The 20,192-nt window shown below is 42.2% G+C and overlaps 1 protein-coding gene across 1 annotated transcript in view; it reads left to right on the forward strand.

Annotated features, from left to right (window-relative positions):
- Nucleotides 1–19,500, forward strand: part of LOC117271929 (FERM domain-containing protein 5) — a 96,884-nt gene extending 77,384 nt beyond the window's left edge. Inside the window, exons 2-14 of the mRNA XM_033650529.2 lie at nucleotides 294–398; nucleotides 1,572–1,614; nucleotides 1,770–1,848; nucleotides 5,145–5,242; nucleotides 9,718–9,841; nucleotides 11,716–11,803; nucleotides 12,081–12,169; nucleotides 13,300–13,363; nucleotides 13,758–13,849; nucleotides 13,934–14,008; nucleotides 15,667–15,735; nucleotides 15,868–15,974; nucleotides 18,372–19,500. Coding sequence (XP_033506420.1) covers nucleotides 294–398; nucleotides 1,572–1,614; nucleotides 1,770–1,848; nucleotides 5,145–5,242; nucleotides 9,718–9,841; nucleotides 11,716–11,803; nucleotides 12,081–12,169; nucleotides 13,300–13,363; nucleotides 13,758–13,849; nucleotides 13,934–14,008; nucleotides 15,667–15,735; nucleotides 15,868–15,974; nucleotides 18,372–18,955 — 1,617 coding nt within the window. The 3' untranslated portion in view covers nucleotides 18,956–19,500. The remainder of the gene's footprint in view (nucleotides 1–293; nucleotides 399–1,571; nucleotides 1,615–1,769; nucleotides 1,849–5,144; nucleotides 5,243–9,717; nucleotides 9,842–11,715; nucleotides 11,804–12,080; nucleotides 12,170–13,299; nucleotides 13,364–13,757; nucleotides 13,850–13,933; nucleotides 14,009–15,666; nucleotides 15,736–15,867; nucleotides 15,975–18,371) is intronic.
- Nucleotides 19,501–20,192: the final 692 nt, after the last annotated feature.

Here is a 20,192-nt window from a genome sequence, read left to right on the forward strand (position 1 = left end):
ACACTTTCAATATGTTTAGAAAATGTCTCCTTCATTTTATGATGTGTGATCTTATTTGCTGCTCTACCTGGGCAGAGTGTAAATTTCTGATGTGAGCGTTCAGATATATGCACCATTGATCTGCTGGGGGTCCATTAACTGTGTCTGTGAATATGCAAATATTGGGATGTAGAGGGTGAGGACTGAGAAATGAAGATGCTGTTTTCGTGCTTGTTTTCCTCCTCCCTTCTCTTTTTAATGTCCCTGAAGAGCGAGTACATCATATGAAGTTTCTCATATTATTTCTCTTTCAGCGGGATTCCAAGGGACAGTACCTGTTCGACCTCATCTGCCACCATCTCAACCTGCTAGAGAAAGACTACTTTGGCATTAGATATGTCGACCCAGACAAGCAGAGGGTGAGTATCTATTTTTAATAAGAAACCCAACTGAATTTCAGCTGGACTCAATTCAGTGTGTGACACTGTGACTCATGATTTGGTCTCGTCTCGTCTCATCTTGTTTCTTTCTTGCTTTTTCTTACACTATCTTTTTCGTTCATTTGTCATCTCTCTATCTTCGTTGTTTCTCTCTATCAACCTTTATCTTAAATATCTGTAATGATTTTAAGCCATTCATCTCCCTGAATTAAAAACCAGTTTGCACGAACGGCATAATTTGCTTCTTTGAATTAGATAACTATTTGTGCAGCAAAGTTCACAGAGTCACATTTTATGTAGTCAGAGGTGATACAGTGTGGTGTTTAACAGGCTGGACTTGATTTTGAGAATGATAATCTTTGAATGTAAATCTTAAAAGGTCCAAGGAGACCCTGTGAAGCTGACAGTTGCTTTATTAAATGTTGTTAGATATGAATGCCATGCCTTAATTGTCTAATTAGTCTTTTTTTTTCTCCTTTACGTAAATATTCAGCACAGGTAGGGCGGGCTGCAGGTCAATTATGCAAGCTGGCTAAACGCCAACCCCTTCGATTGAGATGCATATCAATCACAGAAGTGAACACAGTCTCTGGTGAATTTGCAGAACTTGGACTGCATATTTGTTAATCATTGCACTTATGAACTGTGGGTGGGATTACATATGCTTTAAAGGGGTGTAAATGTTATTTACTTTGCAGATTCTCTCTGCATTTTAGCTGAGAGACATTTAATGAAAGGTGAATGCTGGTGTTGCTAAAAGAAAAAGTTGTTAATCAAAAGCTTCCAGCATCATTGTGTTTTACAGTTACTGTATTGTAAGCGCAGTGCACTATTATCGTCAGCATGTCCTCATCTCACTGATTAGAGCCAGTTTGGCCTCGTGATGTTTAGCACTCTGACAGAGAACAGCAGTTTCCTGATTATCTTGCAAACAGCCTTCCTTCTTCTCCTCTCTGCATGGAGACTGTGTTGGAGGGGGTCTAAATAAACAGACGGCAAGGAGATGGGAGTAATTTCTACTGTGCCTTCCGGCTATAGATTACAAGCCATCATGCTCAGCTGCTGAGTAATCAGACTTCAGACTGACAGTTTAGCAGCCAAAGATTCAATGTGCAAAGTGCACGTCTTCACCTCTCTTTCTCTCCCTTGCAGCATTGGTTGGAGTTTACAAAGTCAATTGCCAAACAAATGAAATGTAAGTATTTAGGTTTAACATGACTGATTAGTTGGTTAAATAATAAACCTTCAAGAAAAACTCTGCTAAATATGAAAAAGAGCGCACAAGTCATGCCAAGCACATTAGAAACAATGCATGACAATAGATTTTAAATGTTTGTCTTTCTTCCCCAGCCCAGCCTCCATTCACCATGTGTTTGCGTGTCAAGTTTTACCCTCCTGACCCCGCTGCCCTGAAAGAGGAAATTACCAGGTAAGATTTCAAGATAGCTTGGTGGGCTGCAGGTGGGGACAGTTGGAAACTGCGTCACTATAGTTAAGGAATAGCATACTGAGTTTGGTTTCCTATTTTATAGCTAGTATCACTAATTATCTGATGTGCATAGAGTTATACTGGTACAGTTAACATTTTGAGTTTCACAACAGTCCTGTTTTAATGTGATATGCATCTATACATGTTAGAGGAGTCATCGTTTTTCAAATTGGCTGGTCCTTGTTGTTCTTAACAAGACCACTATACAGGTTTAATTTGAAGGAGTACATTAATTGTAAGGAAACAAACATTTAGTGGGAACAAGCCATCTCAAGTTTGGGGGAGACTTGTTGGTACCCATAGAACACATTTTCATTCATCATTCATCTTTAGGTGAGAGTTCAAGGGACCCCTTTAAAAAAAAACGATGTCAGTTGTTCCCTCACCAAAATTTAGTCTAGGTTTGGAGCATTATTTAGCCCCCTTACCAACAAGGTATGTGAACATGGTTGGTACCTAAGATGCCTTAAGTCATCTTATTTCAGAGGAAACCACTACGTTTGCGCTGGTTTTAAAAATGAGCGTGCCACAGTCTCTTAAAGACAGTGTTGTCAGCCTCCAATTATTTTCGGCGGGGGAGCCAGTGGGTATGACCATGCCCCCTCTTCCCTTGAGGACACCATTGGGTGGGGAGGGTGAGGTTGAGGCCTCTCATGACTCTCTTTCTCTTCCACCGATGAAGTCAAACTAACCAGTCCATACCAGTAGGGCTGCCACTAACGATTATTTTCATTGTCGACTAATCTGTCGATTATTTCTTCGATTAGTCGACTAATCATTTCATCGAAAAATGTGTTAAAATGTTGAAAAATGTCGGTCTGTCTCGCCCAAACCCCAAAATTACATCATCTAATGTCTTGTTTCATGCTCACGCCAAAGGGTTTTAGTTCACTGTCACGGGAGAGTGTGTAAAGCTGCCAATATCTGAATGTAAGAAGCTGCAGTAAGAGTATTTTGGGATACTTTTATAGTACTTTTCTATGAAAAATAACCGATTAGTCGACTGCTAAAATAGTCACCGATTATTTTAATAGTCGATTAGTCATCGATTAGTTTACTAATCGTGGCAGCCCTACATACCAGCAAACTGAACAAATGGCAGTATGGTTGAGCAGTGTTTTAAGGGAGCATTCCACAGATTTATGCCAGTGTTATGCCAGTAGCAGCTAATGTAGCCTCAAAGCAGAGATGAAGAGTGGGCTACAGAGGTCTGCTAAGCTCACATCCTCGCTGTGACATTACTTGAGGCAATCTATCAAAATTTGCAAAGCTCCCTCTGCAGCCACAGCAACCTCAATACAATGCTATTTACAAACCTCTCCACAGACAACCTGATCATTCCTCTGATATTGTTTTTCCTCTGGTATTACAGATCTGCTTATTAATTGCAGCTACCTGTTGGGTTGTTTGACTGCTCACTGGTGGGATCAAAAATATCGTGGAAAAAGCAAAGTCCATTTTAGAACACATTCAACACAAGTGGCCCATTAACAAGCTTCTCACACCCAACTAGGGACAACTAAATCACATATCTCTATTTTGGGGAGTCATAACCACAATGTAAAAATGCTGACACAGAGCAAACCTAGAATCCACAGCACTTAGAGAGTGATTTTATTGAACCAAAGGGGATGTCTCTATCTTCTGCCTTTCTATTAACTTCCTTGTCTCATAAAATCATATCTTATATTTTACTGTTGTCATTTTATTATGCCTCTGCAGCCAGCTTTTAGATAATTGAAAAAATGGCTATGAGCGCTGCAGCTTAGTGGAGGTTTTTAAAGAATATTTGCTTTTGTCTGAACTAAGAATCCTTTCAGTACATATTGCTCAGCTCCATAGCCATCCTCACTTTATCCAGCAAAATAAAAGAGAAATGAAATAGTTTTGTAATAGATTTTTATGAAAAAGTTAAGAGTGAAAATGTGTTTTAAGTTTGTCTTCTTTACTGTCGAGTAAAAACCTTGAATGCATTATGTGATGCAGGTAGAAAAGGAAAAACCACAGTATCCAGAGCTCGACAGTGAGTCGGTGTGCAGGGGGGATTATTTGAGTATCCCCTTTCTTTCCTACAGTAAGCTGCAGTGTCATGAAGCTCCACACCACTACTGTACTGTGTGTGGCATCCTTGACAGCTGAACAAACTGCTGTAAGGAGTGAGGAGCGAGCCAGAGAGCTACCGAGCGTGCAGATCCCTGTAAATCACATCTCTCGACTGGTTGCCATGCAGTGAAATCTCTTTTTCGCAATCCAGCTCTTCTTGATTGAGCTGGATCGCTGGCGAGGGACAGCTCCTCCATCCTCCGCCATCTGTTCTGACTCGAAGCTCTCACAGACACACAGATAGGTAGCCTAAATATGAAAAGGTAGCAACACTTTGCTCAGGGCCTCGTGTTGCTTTGAGATTTTAATTTTCTGTATGTAGTTTCACAGCAAGATAGTGGCAGGATGTAAAAAGGGCCCAATATACACCCCAGCTGTACTCTGACATTTTTCATAGCGAGGCTTAGTACTGCTATACTATTTATTGCTCTGCTGCTTGGAGAGAAGCCGAATCACAGGCGGTTGAAATGAATGCTGAGCGGGAAAATTGACATATGAGTAATCTCTGGATGTTGTGGACGAGACCAGAAGATTGAGTTGCTCCCGGTGGACGTCAGTGCAAACCAGCAGTCATGTTTTAGATCACCGTCAATTCTCAAAGTGATTATGCTTTAGCTGGAGTTCTGCCTCGAGGTAGGCTACATGTCCCGTGTCTAATGTTCCAATAGAAAGCTTTGGATTGCCAGTCATGCATTCATTTATCTCTTTCTAAATTGTAATTATAGATTAATTATAAATGGGTTGTGAAAGGGCCCTAGAGTAATGGGTTTGTCGCCAGCTACATTTATTTTACATTTCACTGTGTAGAGCTAGCACGTACTGCAGATTCTCTGTAATAACCGCAGACATAGCAACGAGAGCAGACTAGCAAACTGCCATGTCTCTATTTCTAAGAGCAGCATTAACACATTAACACAGCGTACAGTTCCCTGTAGTCAGCCTCAGGCCTGAAATTACTTTGTATTTTCAAGAATTCTCCTTCCAACAATCTCTTTTACACACCTGCAGCCTCAAGAGACACCTTACTTTTAAGTTGGAAACATCCACCATGTGTGTTAACCAGAAAAGGACTGTTGATATTGATCTTATCTAAATAATGACCCAAATCAGTTTCTCTGTATTCCACTCCACAGATATCTCGTCTTCCTGCAGGTTAAGAGGGATCTCTATCATGGCCGCCTCCTGTGCAAGACATCAGATGCTGCTTTGTTGGCTGCCTACATATTACAAGGTATGATGCAATAGGGAGTCGTCATTTAGGCATAAGGACTGCTGCAAAGCATTCAGCCGGACTACTGTAGCTTTATTTTAAAGCAAACTCTCAGACAAGCGCAACTGTCCTCACACTAGGCAGACATTGCAACCTTGACCAGAAAACCAAGCAGGGTCATGGTGTCCTCTGGTGCCTTTGAGCCTATTATTTAAAGGGCCAGTGTGTGGGATTTAGAGGGGATATATTTTCAGAAATGGAATTTAATATAATAAGTATATTTTCTTTAGTGTATAATCACCTGAAAATAAGAATTGTGTTTTCATTACTTTAAAATGAGACGTTTATATTCACACAGGGAGTGGGTCCTCGTCCACAGTCATCACCATGTTGCACTGCCATGTTTCTACAGTAACCCAGAACGGACAAACCAAACACCTGCTCTAGAAAGGGCCATTCACGTTTTTGCAATTTTTTTTGTCAGCCACTGTAGTTCACAGCCCGTCCGCAGTGAGAGCATCAGAACCACACTGATTTTTTTTAATGTGAAACTGGCTTATAAGTGTTTTACCAGTTGAAATCATCAGATCTGTTTGTTTTGGAGAGTGAAAGATCTGTGGTTAATGCTGCTCGTGGTAAAAACCTCCTGAACATCTGGATCAGAACTAAAGTGAGCTCACATTAAGTTATCAGAGAAAATAGGTGAGCACATATTACTAGGTGCTCTACGAGCGGCCTGTCTGTGATATGCCAAACAGCATAGAAGAAGCACTGATTTATGACATGACATTGATTTATTCAGTGTTTTTACCTGTTTAAATGACCTGGTCCTTGGTTTGTACATTAGGCTGCTAAAGCTGGCTAAAGTGTACAGAAAGCACTGGCAGGTATTTTTAACGGTACAGACATGCCAGCCAAATATGTACTGCATGGACTCAATGGACAAAGAGTTCTTTTTAAGATGAAACCGTTTTTATGTGCCCCGTTATGTGCAGATGTATTCAAAACCTTGACTTATTGTTCTTTACTTTGTGTACAGTACTTTGTACTGTGGGCTTTATGCTGAGGCATTATCTTTGAACACCATGCACCACAGTACTGAATCAGTCAGTTCAAGACGAGCACATACAAAGACTACAGTGGCAAAATGCCCTTGGTACAGTCATTGAATGCAAAGATCCAATTTGATAAATTTCATATTATTGAAATTTGTTACAGGTTCAGTGTGTAGGAATGTAGCGGGATATATTGGCAGAAATGGAATATAATAAGTATGTTTTCTTTAGTGTATAATCACCTGATAATAAGAACGGTAGTGTTTTTGTTACCTTAGAATGAGCCATTTATATTTACCACAAAACAGTGGCGCTACATAAGGTGATTCATGTAGGCCACCGTAGTCCGCAACCCATCCTCAATGAGCCGAAGAGCGTCAGAAAAACACAGATTTTTTTAACTGGAGGTTGCTTTAGTCAGTGTTTCTATGCATTGCGATCACCTGGTCCATTTGTTTTTGAGAGGAAGAGACATCTGCAGATAAGTGTTATTAATAACACTGAAGGAATTCTAACCGGGAGAAGTTTCAGCTGGTTGCAATCTGCAGTCCTCACCACTAGATGCCACTAAATCCCCCTAAATTTTGCCCATTGATCCTTTAATTTCAGTGTTTACCACCCTCAGCTTCCACAGTTGTGGTCGTGATATCAGATTATTACCCCAAACTACATTTGTAAATAAATGACTATATTTCCTCCGACACAGCTGTGTCTACCACACATGACATATATTATTCATGATGTTTCTGACCTGCTGTAGACTTAATGATTTCCATATGACCCTGGCTTGTAAATAAATACTCGCCAGCTGTGTTTCGTGTGCATGTGTGTGTGTTCATATTCTGCCATATATGTATTTCACTGTGTGGGTGTGTGCAAATGTGTGAGCAGAGCGTGTTCTGAGGCTGAAGGCTCACACTGCTCTCATGTCCTTGAGAATCTGAATTAGTTGTTTTACCTTGAATTGAAAACTGTTATTTTAAAAAGCACCATAGAAATCAATGTAGTTATCACTTTTAAAAAATTCAAGGGACTCAGTGAAAAGTCAGTATGTTTCCTTTTGAGTAAATTCGACAGTTTTGTAGGAAAGTTGATTGTTTTGGAAGATGCCAGGTATCCATTTGACAGGCTCCTTTGGGTGTCAGGCCCATCAACATGCAGAGAGGTGAGATGCATTTAGGAACAGTTTCCCTGTCACGCACTGTGCCAACCAGCCATCCATCCAGACTTTTTACAGCCAGTCCCTGAATCTTAAGGTTCCTGGGTGTCTCTGTGTTGCCCACAAGGCAGTGCGTCTATACACTGAAAGACACTGTGATACTTGCTAGCTTGTTATAACTATCTATTTACTTACACTATAAGATAATTTGGTGAAAACATCAGCACTGCCTAACTGTAGGTATGTATGTATTTGCAGTTACTAAAGTATTATCTGCTGTAGCTCATATTATCTTCCAGTGGCTCGGTCTTTATCACTTCACCTTGCCAACTAAGTGGCTGTCTGAGCCTTCCTCTTCTGTAAAGCATTTCTCCACTAGGTGTCTCTGGCTTATATAAACATTCTTTGGCACTGTCAACATGTCAGAAAGTGTGAATCCATAATGTCTGTAACACATACTGGAATGCCTTTGGCTGTCTAAAATGCTGTTTTCAACAGTCGTGGCTGCCAGAGCTGTACAGAGCTCCCCAGAGAGCAGACAGGTAGCCAAACTCTCCATGTAGTTTAACCACCATCTGTAAACGAATGTCAGTGGTTTGTAAACCTGGCTGCTAAAGCTGGCTACAGGGACGCTCAGAACACGAGCAGGTATTTCTGACGGTACAGACATGCCAGCCGAATATGTACTGCATGGACTCAAGGTTAAATAAAATTTGCAAAGTGTTCTTTTTAAGATGAAATACTTTTTGTGTGTGCCCCTTTTTGTGCAGATACATTCAAAACCTTGACTCATTGGTCTTTGCTTTGTGGACAAATTTGTATTTTGGGCTTTATGCAGAGGCTGCACCGCAGTGCTAACTCAGGACAACCACATATAAAGATTAAGGTGGCAAAATGCCCTTGGTACAGTCATTGAATACAAACATGAAATTTGATAAATTGGATTTGAATATTTTTTTTAAATACTATTTAAAGTTTCAGTGTGAAGGAATATAGCTGGATGTACTGGCAGACATGGAATATAATGTAATAAGTATGTTCTCTTTAGTGTATAATCACCTGAAAATACAAATCAGCATGTTTTCTTTACCTTAGAATGAACGGTTTATACCTTCTACCAAACAGTAGCTCTAGATAAGGCCATTTGCGTTTTCACATTGGCCACCATAGTAAGCATCCTGTCCATGACACGCTCATCAGTGTCAGAAAAACACTGATTTGTAACAGGAATCTGCTTTATTCAGTGTTTTTACACGTTTAAATAATCTGGTCGGCCTTTGGAGAGGAAGAGTACTCTGGATACATCTTGGAAACATCCTAAATAATAAACACTGAAGGAATACTTAAAGGGATAGTGCACCCAAAAATGAAAATTCAGCCTTTATCTACTTACCCATATGCCGAGGGAGGCTCAGGTGAAGTTTTAGAGTCTTCACAACACTTGTGGAGATCCCAGGGGAGAGTGGGTAGCAACACAACTCCACCTAATGGAGGCTTACGGCGCCCCAGATTCAAACGTCCAAGAAATACATAATTGAAACCACAAAATATCTCCATACTGCTCGTCCGTAGTGTTTTTAGCCTCATTGTAGCCTGCAACTCTAACTGCCTCTCTGTACTCTGCGCTCACATGTGCGATTTCAGATGACGTTTTTCCAAACAACTTTTTATGTCGGGGCTTCAGGACACTTGGATCACTACGGACGAGCAGTATGGAGATATTTTGTGGTTTCAGTTATGTGATTTTGGACGTTTGAATCTGGGGCGCCCTAAGCCTCCATTAGGCGGAGTTGTGCTGCTACCCCCTCTCCCCTTGGATCTCCGTAAGTGATGTGAGGACTCTAAAACTTCACCTGAGCCTCCCTCGACATATGGTTGAGTAGATAATGGCTGAATTTTCATTTTTGGGTGCACTATCCCTTTAATCGGAGTTCACACTTGGCATATGGGAGAAGTTTCAGCAGGGTGCATTCTGAAATCTCCACCACTGGATGCCACTAAATCCTGCGCACTGTTCCTTAAATACCAAAAATGTTTTATATGAGCTTTATGGTTGCAGCTGCTTTTAGCATCACCTTTTGTTCAATGCAGAAAATATTTCAACACTTGTTAAGCATCACATATTGTGTTAACGTTCACGTATTGTTAAATTTTTTTGTACTGCTTCTAGCATGCAAAATAGTGACAGTCATGTGGTTTGAAAGGCACATTTGAAATAACATAACTGGATTAAAAAATCATCATCAAACCTTCTTGTCTGTGTCTGTTTTACTATCCTCCAGCTGAAATTGGCGACTACGACCCCGGGAAACACCCAGAGGGCTACAGCTCCAAGTTCCAGTTTTTCCCCAAGCACTCGGAGAAGTTGGAGCGGCGAATTGCTGACATCCACAAGACTGAGCTGATGTAAGGCGACACCTGTCCGTGTCTCTGTGTACCTGTGTACTCCTTCATTTCCACAGCGGCCACAGCGCAGTGCATCGCAGGGGCACACCTACTGCTATACACCAAAGTGCATCTTAAATTCATAAGTCAGTCATGGGAAACTAAAATAAACGACTGCTGTGATGGTTTTAGGTCTCCATGTGGCAACTGGCTTATGATAGCGACTTAGTCCAACCAAAAGAGGACATCTCACTTTCAGAACACGTGCAAGTAAATAATCTGATAAGATTTTCAGAGCTATAGGTTTGATCTTACAATATGCTGAGTATTCACTTATGTTCTATGGTTGTTTTGCAGGCTTTGCATTCACACAAGCTCTGTAGCCCTGCAAAACAAGGCACTGAAATTTTCATGTACAGGTTCAGCACAGACTCTGACGGCTGCACATGTCTGGCAGTTTAAAACACCAGTCTGCAGCATTCTCCAGACCACAGTGTTTGGCTGGCAGGGTGCTTCCTTCAGTTCGCCAGTTTTGGGGTACCCCTGCCTCAAGCAAACTGTGGCCAGAAGCCGGTGCTTGAGCAGCCATTAATGGTCTGGTGAATTTAGGATTTGTTCCCCTCGGTGGTGCTGACAGTTTAAAGAGAGTAGAGGAACAGTTCACACAATTTAGCTTTCAAAGATCTGACTTAAGAGGTAGCAAGAAAAGTCAGCTTCACCTGTCCGGATTTATAATTTAACACTTTTTCTTGCGGGATGTTTCTCAATCCTTTTTCAAGTTAGAGCTCTATGGGAAAGCTCGGGCTTCTGCTCCAGCCTTTGGCAGTAAAAGGTCAGTTGTTATGGTGGGGGTGGTGGACACACAGCCTGTGATGACCACTGCACTGGACAGGTCTGAGGTGTGGATGTAACAGTCGCCACTCATTCTCCTACATAGGATGAGACTCCCCTGCCCCCCCTGGGTCCATGTTTTCACACTTTCAAAGAGGTGTTTTTGTGCAAGTGGTTCAGTATCATCAGCGAGAGCAGCTCTTCCTGGTTGCTGATCCCTGAGATCGGTGGTGTTGGCAAAGACTGACAACCTTTTGGATTTTGTGTCTCCAGGATGGGACTTATTTCATGCTCCTGTAGGTGTGTTTGTATGAAGCCCAGGGGCTGATGTGAATTTGTCATTGGTCAGTCGGGTTCGGTTAATGTTGCTTTGCCCTCTTGGCCTTAAAGTGGAAGGGTGCCAGACAAGGTCACAGCCATGTGTCACAGCAGGTGCACACAGTGACTGTGAGCAGATACAGAAACCTTGTCATCCTGCTACTCCTCCAGATGATGACTTCATGGTTGATGAGTTAGCGTACAACAGCCAATGTACAGCAAGAGGTTGGCAGGATTGTTTTTAAATGTCCGAACTGCTACATTTAAATTCCAGTGCATTAGATGTGAGCTCTGCCTATGCTCATAATAAGGTTGTAATTTGTTAACTTTTGTTTGATTTATCAGCCAATAATTCACTTAAATCAACCCTGTTTGTTAGTAGAAGCTTTGTATTTTTCTCCGATCTTCTCTTTATTTCCATCTTGTACACACACACACACACACACACACACACACACACAGTGTTTACAACCCTGGTTGACACAGCCACTGGTTAGAGATTTGATCCTACACTGCCCTCTATTGCTCATTTCCACCATCTTGTTTGACAGCAGTTTGAAACAATCAGATGTGTCTCCCCCATACTAGAATGTCAGCACAGGAAAAAGAAAAAATCATCACAATGCTGGCAGAATTAAACACTAGTGATCATGAAATAGATTAGATAGATTAAAGGATACACACATAAGAGCTGACAGCTGGTTGCGACAGAAGCCAGTTAACTGATTTTTGTTTTTTCTTCCCAGAGGTCAGAGTCCTGAAACGTCAGAGCTCAACTTCCTCCAGAAGGCTCAGATGCTGGAGACGTACGGAGTGGACCCTCATCCATGCAAGGTGGTCTTTACAAAACAAATTTATGCTGGAATTATGAGCTTGTGCTTTTTATGAGTTTATGCTTTTGGTGCAGTTTGACTGATGAGTAATTTTGTATGGGTTTTTTTTTTTTTTTTGGAGTAAATGTCAAAGTCAGTCATAAAATGAATTTTGTTATTTTGAAGTAGTCTTGAAGTGTCCTTTTATCAGTGTAGGAGCTTTACAAGAAAATATTACCTCATTGTGATTTAAAATTCTGATTCTACAATAACAAAACACGGGTCTGTGTGCCTGTCAGGATGTGTCTGGCAACCCAGCTTTTCTGGCTTTTACTCCTTTTGGATTCACTGTGCTACAAGGGAACCGGAGGGTCCATTTCCTCAAATGGTGAGTTCAGATGAGCAGTTAAAACACGACATGATGCCAGATTAAAAAAAAGCCTATTTCTATGAAAGGCTGCAACATGAACGCCCAAATTAATGAGCAAGACTTTATCACTGTTTGAAAGAAAATTCCTTAAGCTCCATATGGACCAGTGCAAGCAGAGAGAAATAAATGTTTTTTACCAGCAGTGAGAAAAAACTTCCATGAACACACATTAATGAACAACTTGTGCAAAGTAAAGTGCCAGAAAACTCATCATGCTGCTTAACTCCAAATCTCCAAGTTTTCATGTCGACAAAACACACACAAATGATCTCATACAACTTTGCCACACTCTTGTTCTAAATAACAGAAGTGCTCGTTGCCAGCAAAGGAAAAAGAAAATCCTAAAATTACTTCAAAGAGCTTGCTTGGCATAATCCAAGTCTTCTGAATCTGGCTCCGAACATTTGTTTCATTATCTTCTAGATTTAGATTTTTAATCCTACAGGAATCAAATCTGATAATACAATACACACTCTTGGGTAGTAAAGTACTTCCAGTTATCTTGTGTGCAACTTTGTGTGAAAAATATAGTGTGTAGTGCAGACAATGTAAAAATGTATAAAATGATAATGTACATGAGGACGTGCAGTAGGAATAACTGCAAACTCGGTAACCTAGTTTACCCCTTGGTAAACTAAAAGTAACCAGTGATCTGTACAAGAGGATATTAGTAACCATTTCAAGACAGCAGAGTCAACCATCTGTGAAGCTGCACGCTCAGAAGTCTTCAGAGTCTGAGTTGTTTGCAATTGTTGTAGTTTTATAATTTGTGTTTTTTTTAATCTCCTGCAGCTTATTTTTGTCATTTTCAGTGACTGGGATCAATGTGTCTAGACTTTTCAACACTGAAATGAAACACTATTGGCCTTGTTAATTTGCCTCCAGCCACAATTAATATTTTACCACCTTTATCCATTTTTGCCTCTCCCTTCCTTTTCCTTTCTCCCTCCATCTTTGTTCTGCTATTTGTTCCTCTTTCTTCCCTTTTTTTAATTCGTTCTCACTCTGTCGTCTCCTGTTTCCATTTGTCATCATGTCCCTCTCTGTCTGTCTGTCTGTCCTTTGTTCTGTCTGTCTCTCAAACTCAGGGAGGAGGTGACCAAACTCAAATTTGAAGCAAAGACATTCCATATATATGCAAATCAGAAGGAGGTATGTGTATGCATTATTAAAACATTCCCTTTTCGGGCCTGTGGAGCTCAGGAAGTTAAATGAGTGTGGCCTTGTTTTATGCATGGGGCACTGCCACCAGGGAGCCGATGTAATCTATCCTTTATGGTGAAGTAAACAGGAAATCGTTAAACAAAAATGCGTGTTGGCCACAGGTTTAGCAGACAAAGGGGTAAAGTAAAGCCACTGTCTGAGAGTTGGTTAATATACTGTGTGCTTAATAATTCCCAGTAGCCAAAAGCTCAGTAAATCAGGACAGACTATGCAGACATTCTCTCCTTACATGATAAAGATGTCTCCAAAATCATCACCAGGAGTCTGATTAAAGTCTGATTTATTTATAAATGTATGAGTGACTGTTCCGGACTTGTTACAGGATAAGAAGATCATACTGACGTACTTTGCACCTACACCTGAGGCCTGTAAGCATCTGTGGAAGTGCGGGGTGGAGAATCAGGCTTTCTACAAGTGAGTCACATGACCTGAAACACAAACTGCAAAAAGAACATCATTATATAAAATCGTCTTTCTTTAATTTACATTTCCTGACAGGTTGGAGAAGTCCAGTCAAGTCCGCACTGTGTCCAGTAGTAATCTCTTCTTCAAGGGTAGTCGCTTTAGATACAGGTATTCAATTGCTCGTTAAGTATTCGTAACACTTTATAGATGAACAAGTTATAAATGTGAAGTGCATTTATATTGATTCCTTGGACAATGATACATTTGCTGATATCACAAAATCTGCCACAATATGATTTGAATTTGATTCAGTTCAGGGGCTTGTGATCAATATGAGATGACATTAGTAATTATCCTCATTGTCTGCCTGGCACAAGGCTGCTAGCATTGTTTGAATGTTTAGGAAGAAGGTGCACTTGGACAGGAAATGGTGACACAGACGTGCCATGAGAATTTCAAAATAAAGGCGTATCTTAAAGGTAGGGTCTGGAGGATTTTCCAGTTGCTGTTTGTAAACACACATTCAAATTTGGCCCCTCCTATCAGGCTCAACTGCGCGCTGCCCCTACCCCTCCCGGCAGTTGGGTGTTACACAAAATGATTCAAAGCTCAATCCTCACACTACATCAAGCCTTATATTAGCTAAACATAAAGTTATTTGCATCGGTTGATAGTCGGAATTAGCCTCCACAACAAACTACGTAGGAATTACAGTTGTTGTAATGGAAAAGTTGATAAATTAGCAAACTAGCACAAGCTAACCGGCCTGTATTTGGGATGGGAACTGCCCATTGGCTCAACATCCCATTGTTCCGACCATATTAAACTCATTGTTCCGAAGTCCGTTCCGAAATCATCATGATGCCCTGTGGTTAAGGTCTGGTTAGGTTTAGGCACAAAAACCACTTGGTTAGGGTCAGGAAAAGATCATGGTGTGGGTTAAAATGAAAAAGAAAGTGACAAACTCATAAGTCGTGAGCCTGCTCCGCCTCAAGCCGGTCGCGGCGCACCATACGCCCGCTGCAAGCCGTTCAGCACCGCGGACAGTCAGACTAATGGGATGTCGAACCAATGGGCTGTCGAACCAATGACATGGACCCATTTGGGATTTACCTGTCCAACAGAAAGCAGGCCAACTCCGCGTCGCTGTACATCCCGAGCCTCTCCTTCAATGTTCGAAAGCGGGTGAAAGCCACCCCGATATTCACACGAGTTTTGGCCCGTGCTTTATCGGTTCGGCGTTTTGCCTCACTCACATTTAATTTCCTTTTCTTCGTGGGTACGTCTGTATCCGCCATTTCTCCCGGGTGTACGAGCCTGGAGATACGGAAGAAGGCTTCACAGAAGAGATTCAGGCAAGGTTCGCGCTGGTGCACGCTTGGACACGCTCGGGCACAGCACCTGCGCTCTCTCATTGGCTGGGGAAATCTCCGCCCAGAAGCGGTCAGAGCTTACAAAAACATCAAAATACAGTTAAAGGGCAGGAGCTCTGCAAACAGAGTCACCACCACACATGAGTAGAAGCCCATAGGTGATGATTAAGCAGGATTTCATTTGTTTATGTCTATATTTTGTTTTGTTTGAAAATCCTCCAGATCCTACCTTTAAAGATATGTATCAAGGTTACTAGTTTGCGTCGATGATATCAGATCACTGATCCCTGAATTAATATTTCAGTCCAGATCGATGTATCATTACACCACTTTTAAGAACAGGCTTGGCTAAAAATGTTACACAAATGTTCTGTGGTGTTGTGGTGCTTGTTTTAGTGCCCACGTTTTGTATAAATCACATAATAACAGACTTTCTTTTTTATGTTTTTTCAGTGGAAAAGTTGCAAAAGAGGTGATGGAACAAAGTGCCAAAATTAAGAGAGATCCCCCCGAGATACACAGGTTAGAATCCTAAAATAAATATAACATATAATCTAAAAATGTTTTTAAAAATTAGCTAAAATGTGGGTTAACAGTGATTTATGCATTTGATGTATACGTCATGTGTACATATGGGTGTGTTTTTTTGTTAAGGGCTGGCATGGTGCCAAGCAGGAGCTGTCCATCCATCACCCACGGCCCTCGTTTGACCAGTGTGCCCAGGACCCGACGGAGAGCTGTGCACATCTCCATCATGGAGGGTAAAACACACACTCAAAAAATACTGTGAGAAAAACACAGTGGCTGACAGCAGTCCTTGGGCTGTCTGACAACATCTGGACTGTGAAGTGAACACTGTGTGATGGTTTTTATACAATGGTCAGTGTTTGGCACTGGTGGCAAAATTGCGTTTCAAACATTTTTCCATTACCTTAGCTAACTGTATCAATCATCTTTTACTTTTAGCCATTTCACAATCAATCCAATGCTTTTATCTATCAATTCATTACTTTTAGCTAACTGTATAGACTTCTCTACTCCCTTTGTAACAAGCTCCACAATCTGTCCAAGTACCCTCTTACAACTGCATAAGTGTACCCCTGGAGTACAATTCGGTTGGAAATCACTTTCTTAGTCCATGCGACTCAATCAGCCATGGATAACACCCCCACGTCACACATTTCTGGGTTCAGTTTCAGGGCTTATTACACACACTCTCAAGCTCCTCGAGCCATTGGCCTCAGGCATTATTTGGACATGAGAAAGTCATCCTGTAAGTTTATAAAGGGCACTTACTGTCCCCTCCTTCCTCCAACAGGCTATTAACCTTTTGTCAGCGCTGCCACTGTAAGTAAGTTTGCTCTCAGCAGAGGAGCCTCACTAAAACTAAATCAACTGATGGCACAGTGTGTTTTCAACAGAAAAAAAACTGATCTTTTGTCAGTCTAGCCCCCCTCTTGTCACTGACACAGAGAGCAGGTTCTGACATTGCACCCCACTGTTGCAACACTGAAACAAACCCCCAGTGTGTTGTCCTGTTGCTCTGTCTACACTGGCATTTCCACTGGTAATAATATCTCGGCCTGAAAATAGCTCCCGCTGTCAGGGGCCATGCCATGCGTGTCACTGCCCGACAGCAGGGAGGGACGAGGTGAACTGTGGCACAAGTGAGCCACATTCCTGGGCCTTGTCTTTCACTCTCTGTCTGTCTGTCTATTTATCTGCCGCTGTCAGCCCGCCTGCCAGCATGTGGGAGCTCGCTGTGGAGAGGGGAGGGCTGCTTCTCTGGCCAGCCGCAGTTGGAGACAAAGACAGACAGCAGGAAGATAGAGAGGGTAGAGGCAGTTTCAAGAGCACACAGACATAAAGAAGGAGAAGTTGTTGGAACACAGAAAGTGTCAGACAGGTGTTTTTCGCTCTCTTTGAACCATGGTGAAGTGTCTGATCCGGATCAAGACCAAGGTCAACGTTCACTTGCGCATGATTAACCATTGCTATCGAGATGTGAACGTGCGCGTGCTGTCTCTGGGACCCAGGCTCTTGGGCAAAGCTCTGGGGGTCCTACCGCTCTTCCCGGCCCTCCCTGGGGGTTCCTCCACTTCAGGCTCTGCTCCTGGGTCGGGACAGAGCTCCAGGACCCCTTCCAGGCTCGCTGTCCCACCCCAGCTCTATGGCTGCAACCCACCAGCCAACTGTGCAGGTAGTATCTGGGTCTGGTTTCATCTTACAGGATTAGTGAGTGCTGCCTTCATGTGGCTCATCACGGGGGTCCAAATTGGAGGGCTTTCTCTTTAAGAATAGTGTTGGAACAATGAGCTGAATATTTCGAATATCACATCAACTTATGGCATAATCTATTAATCAGGTTTAAAGTGTGCATTGTCTTTATGTAGCTTCCGGTCGTTGTTATGGTTCATGAGTACTTGAAGAGTTGCCGCTTGCATGTTGTTTAAACATAGATTACATGACAGGAGGACAGGATCAGTCTCTTGAGCATAGGTCATGACAAGCTTATCATGAAAAGCAAATTATGCTCTCCTCCCGGCCACGTCAGAATGATTAATGTTGGCATGGTGTTCAACAGAGCACAGTGTATTTGGGTATTCCCAGCAAGCCAGGCTACAACTCAAAGAAGATAAGTGGATCTCTACTTTAGACAAGGCAGTATTATAGTATATATTAGGGGGACACGCATTCCCCCCAAATATATAATATAAGCATACAGATTGAACAACATTATGTGCTGTGCTGCAACAGGCAACCAAACACCAACATGGCTGTCCAGTTGGTGTTTCCGTACCCCAGCAGCAGCTGTTGCTCGACTGCTGTGGGTAGGTACAATCAATGTCAAACACTGGACTGTCTTTCTATTTCAATACTTCAACTGTATTAAAAACCAGAGGGGAAAGATTCTGGGAGAGAAACTCCAAAGACCCTCTGGCTGATTTTGTCCCCTCCAGTGCTGACTCCATGGTTACGGCCTTGGTTTTAGGACTAATTAAACTCAAACTGAATATAATTTGCTTAAAGAAGACATTTCTCTTGAGCCTTATAAGATCTGAGGTAGAAGAAAGTCACGTCAGAATCTCTCATTAAATGTGTCTTGCAACAATAACTGCTGCTTATTAAACATGTCTCCCTCTGCGCTGTGTTCTCAGGTCTGGAGTCCCTTCGAGACAGCGCTCACTCCACACCTGTGCGCTCTGTCTCCCATGGCGATTCCTTCATGTCCTCTCGGGGCCATTTGTCGGACGGCAGCGAGGCAAGCACGTCAGCAGTCATCTCCGACGAGGCCTACAGCCCCTCAGACAGCGTGCTGCCTACACCTGTGGCCGAACACGGGATGGAGATGCCTTTAGCCCGTCACCTCAACGGTGCTCCCTGCAGCATCGATGAGGAGAAGGACTCAGAGGCGGGCACATCGAAAGCAGGGGAAGAGTTTTCCTCGGGCAGGAGAGCACTGCGTATGGCCAAGAGCAGGCCATCACCGCAGAGCGACGTGGAGGAGCTGAACAAGTTCGTCCTGAGCGTGTTGCGTCTGTTCCTGGTTACCATCGGACTGCTGTTCGCCCTGCTGCTGCTCCTCATCATGCTGACAGAGTCAGACCTGGACATTGCCTTCCTGAGAGACATCCGCAAGACACCTGAATTCCAGCAGTTCCACTTTGAATACTTCTGCCCTCTGCGGCGCTGGTTCGCCTGTAAGTTGCGGTGGATGGGAGGGTTCCTTATCAGCAAGTGAGGCAGAGACCGAGTGACACAACACAGGCCTCCACTGAGGGACATGGGACACACAACAGGCAGGTCAGGAGAGAGGAGGATGGCAGTCCCATTCCCAATGTCAGCTCAGCTTCTCCCAAGAAGGAGCTCCTGTCACAAGCCACGGACTGTCCCCTGAAGAGCCTTGTTTATTACGTTTGACCATCACTGCGAGGAAAGGAAATCACATTTTACTTTGGAGATTCAGGTCATTTCAAGGTATTTTATTTTTACACAAAGCCACAGTACCAGGGTTTAATTTAAACACTGAAAGGGACAAGCAAGTCTGACAGACTTCACTTCTTCAACCACAGATAATAGTTGCCTTTATTTTTGTATTAATTTATATGTTGCAACATTACTGTAAGACAGAGTGACCTGATGTGTCGGGGTGTGTGTTGTGTGACCTGAGAGTTTGAGTAAAGTTTTGAGAGACGATGAGACGGGAGGCAGTCTAGCTCATCTAATTTTCACATGTCAAAGCCAACAACAACATTTATGATAATAAAATGTTATTGTGGTTGCTGCTACGAGATTGACAGCTGCTGTTTGAGTTGTACGAGTATCTGGGTGTGAGAGAAAGTGTGGAATGGAAAACTAAGAAGCACTTTCTGAATGTAGATCAGTCCTGAGTCAAATAGTGTTTGCAGATATAATTTTTTTAGCAAATGTTAAACCGTGTAGAATTTGCCATGAAGAGTTATAAACAGACATGGGACCAAGTCATTGGTTTCCAAGTCACAAGTAAGTCTCAAGTCTTTGCACTCAAGTCCCAAGCCAAATCCCAACTAAAGACAGGTAAGTCTCGAGTCAAGTCTCAAGTCCTAAACTTTAAGTTTCCTAAACAAGTCATAAAGCAGTCTTCACCAAATGTCATGTCATTTTAACAAAATAATAAGATCCTCCTGAGACCTGAACTTTAGTTTGGTATGCATTTTTAAATTCTCTTAACTATTTGGGATCAGCAGGACCTAATTAGTGTAAAAAACTAAACATCAATGATAGTAAAGTCCCAATGTCCTCAAAAAGAGTTGATAATAAATTCCCAACGTCTTCAAATGACTACTTCCAAATTTGCAGCATCTTAGCTGTTGCTAAAATTGGTCAAAATGTGTTGCCATATCAACCTACCAACTTTACTAATCTTAAATAAACATGTTTCAACCATAATATGTGATCCGGTTTTGTACCTTGTCCACTTTTGTGTCGGGATTGGCTGC

This window comes from Epinephelus lanceolatus, chromosome 2, assembly GCF_041903045.1.
Source record: "Epinephelus lanceolatus isolate andai-2023 chromosome 2, ASM4190304v1, whole genome shotgun sequence".
NCBI lineage: Eukaryota > Metazoa > Chordata > Actinopteri > Perciformes > Serranidae > Epinephelus > Epinephelus lanceolatus.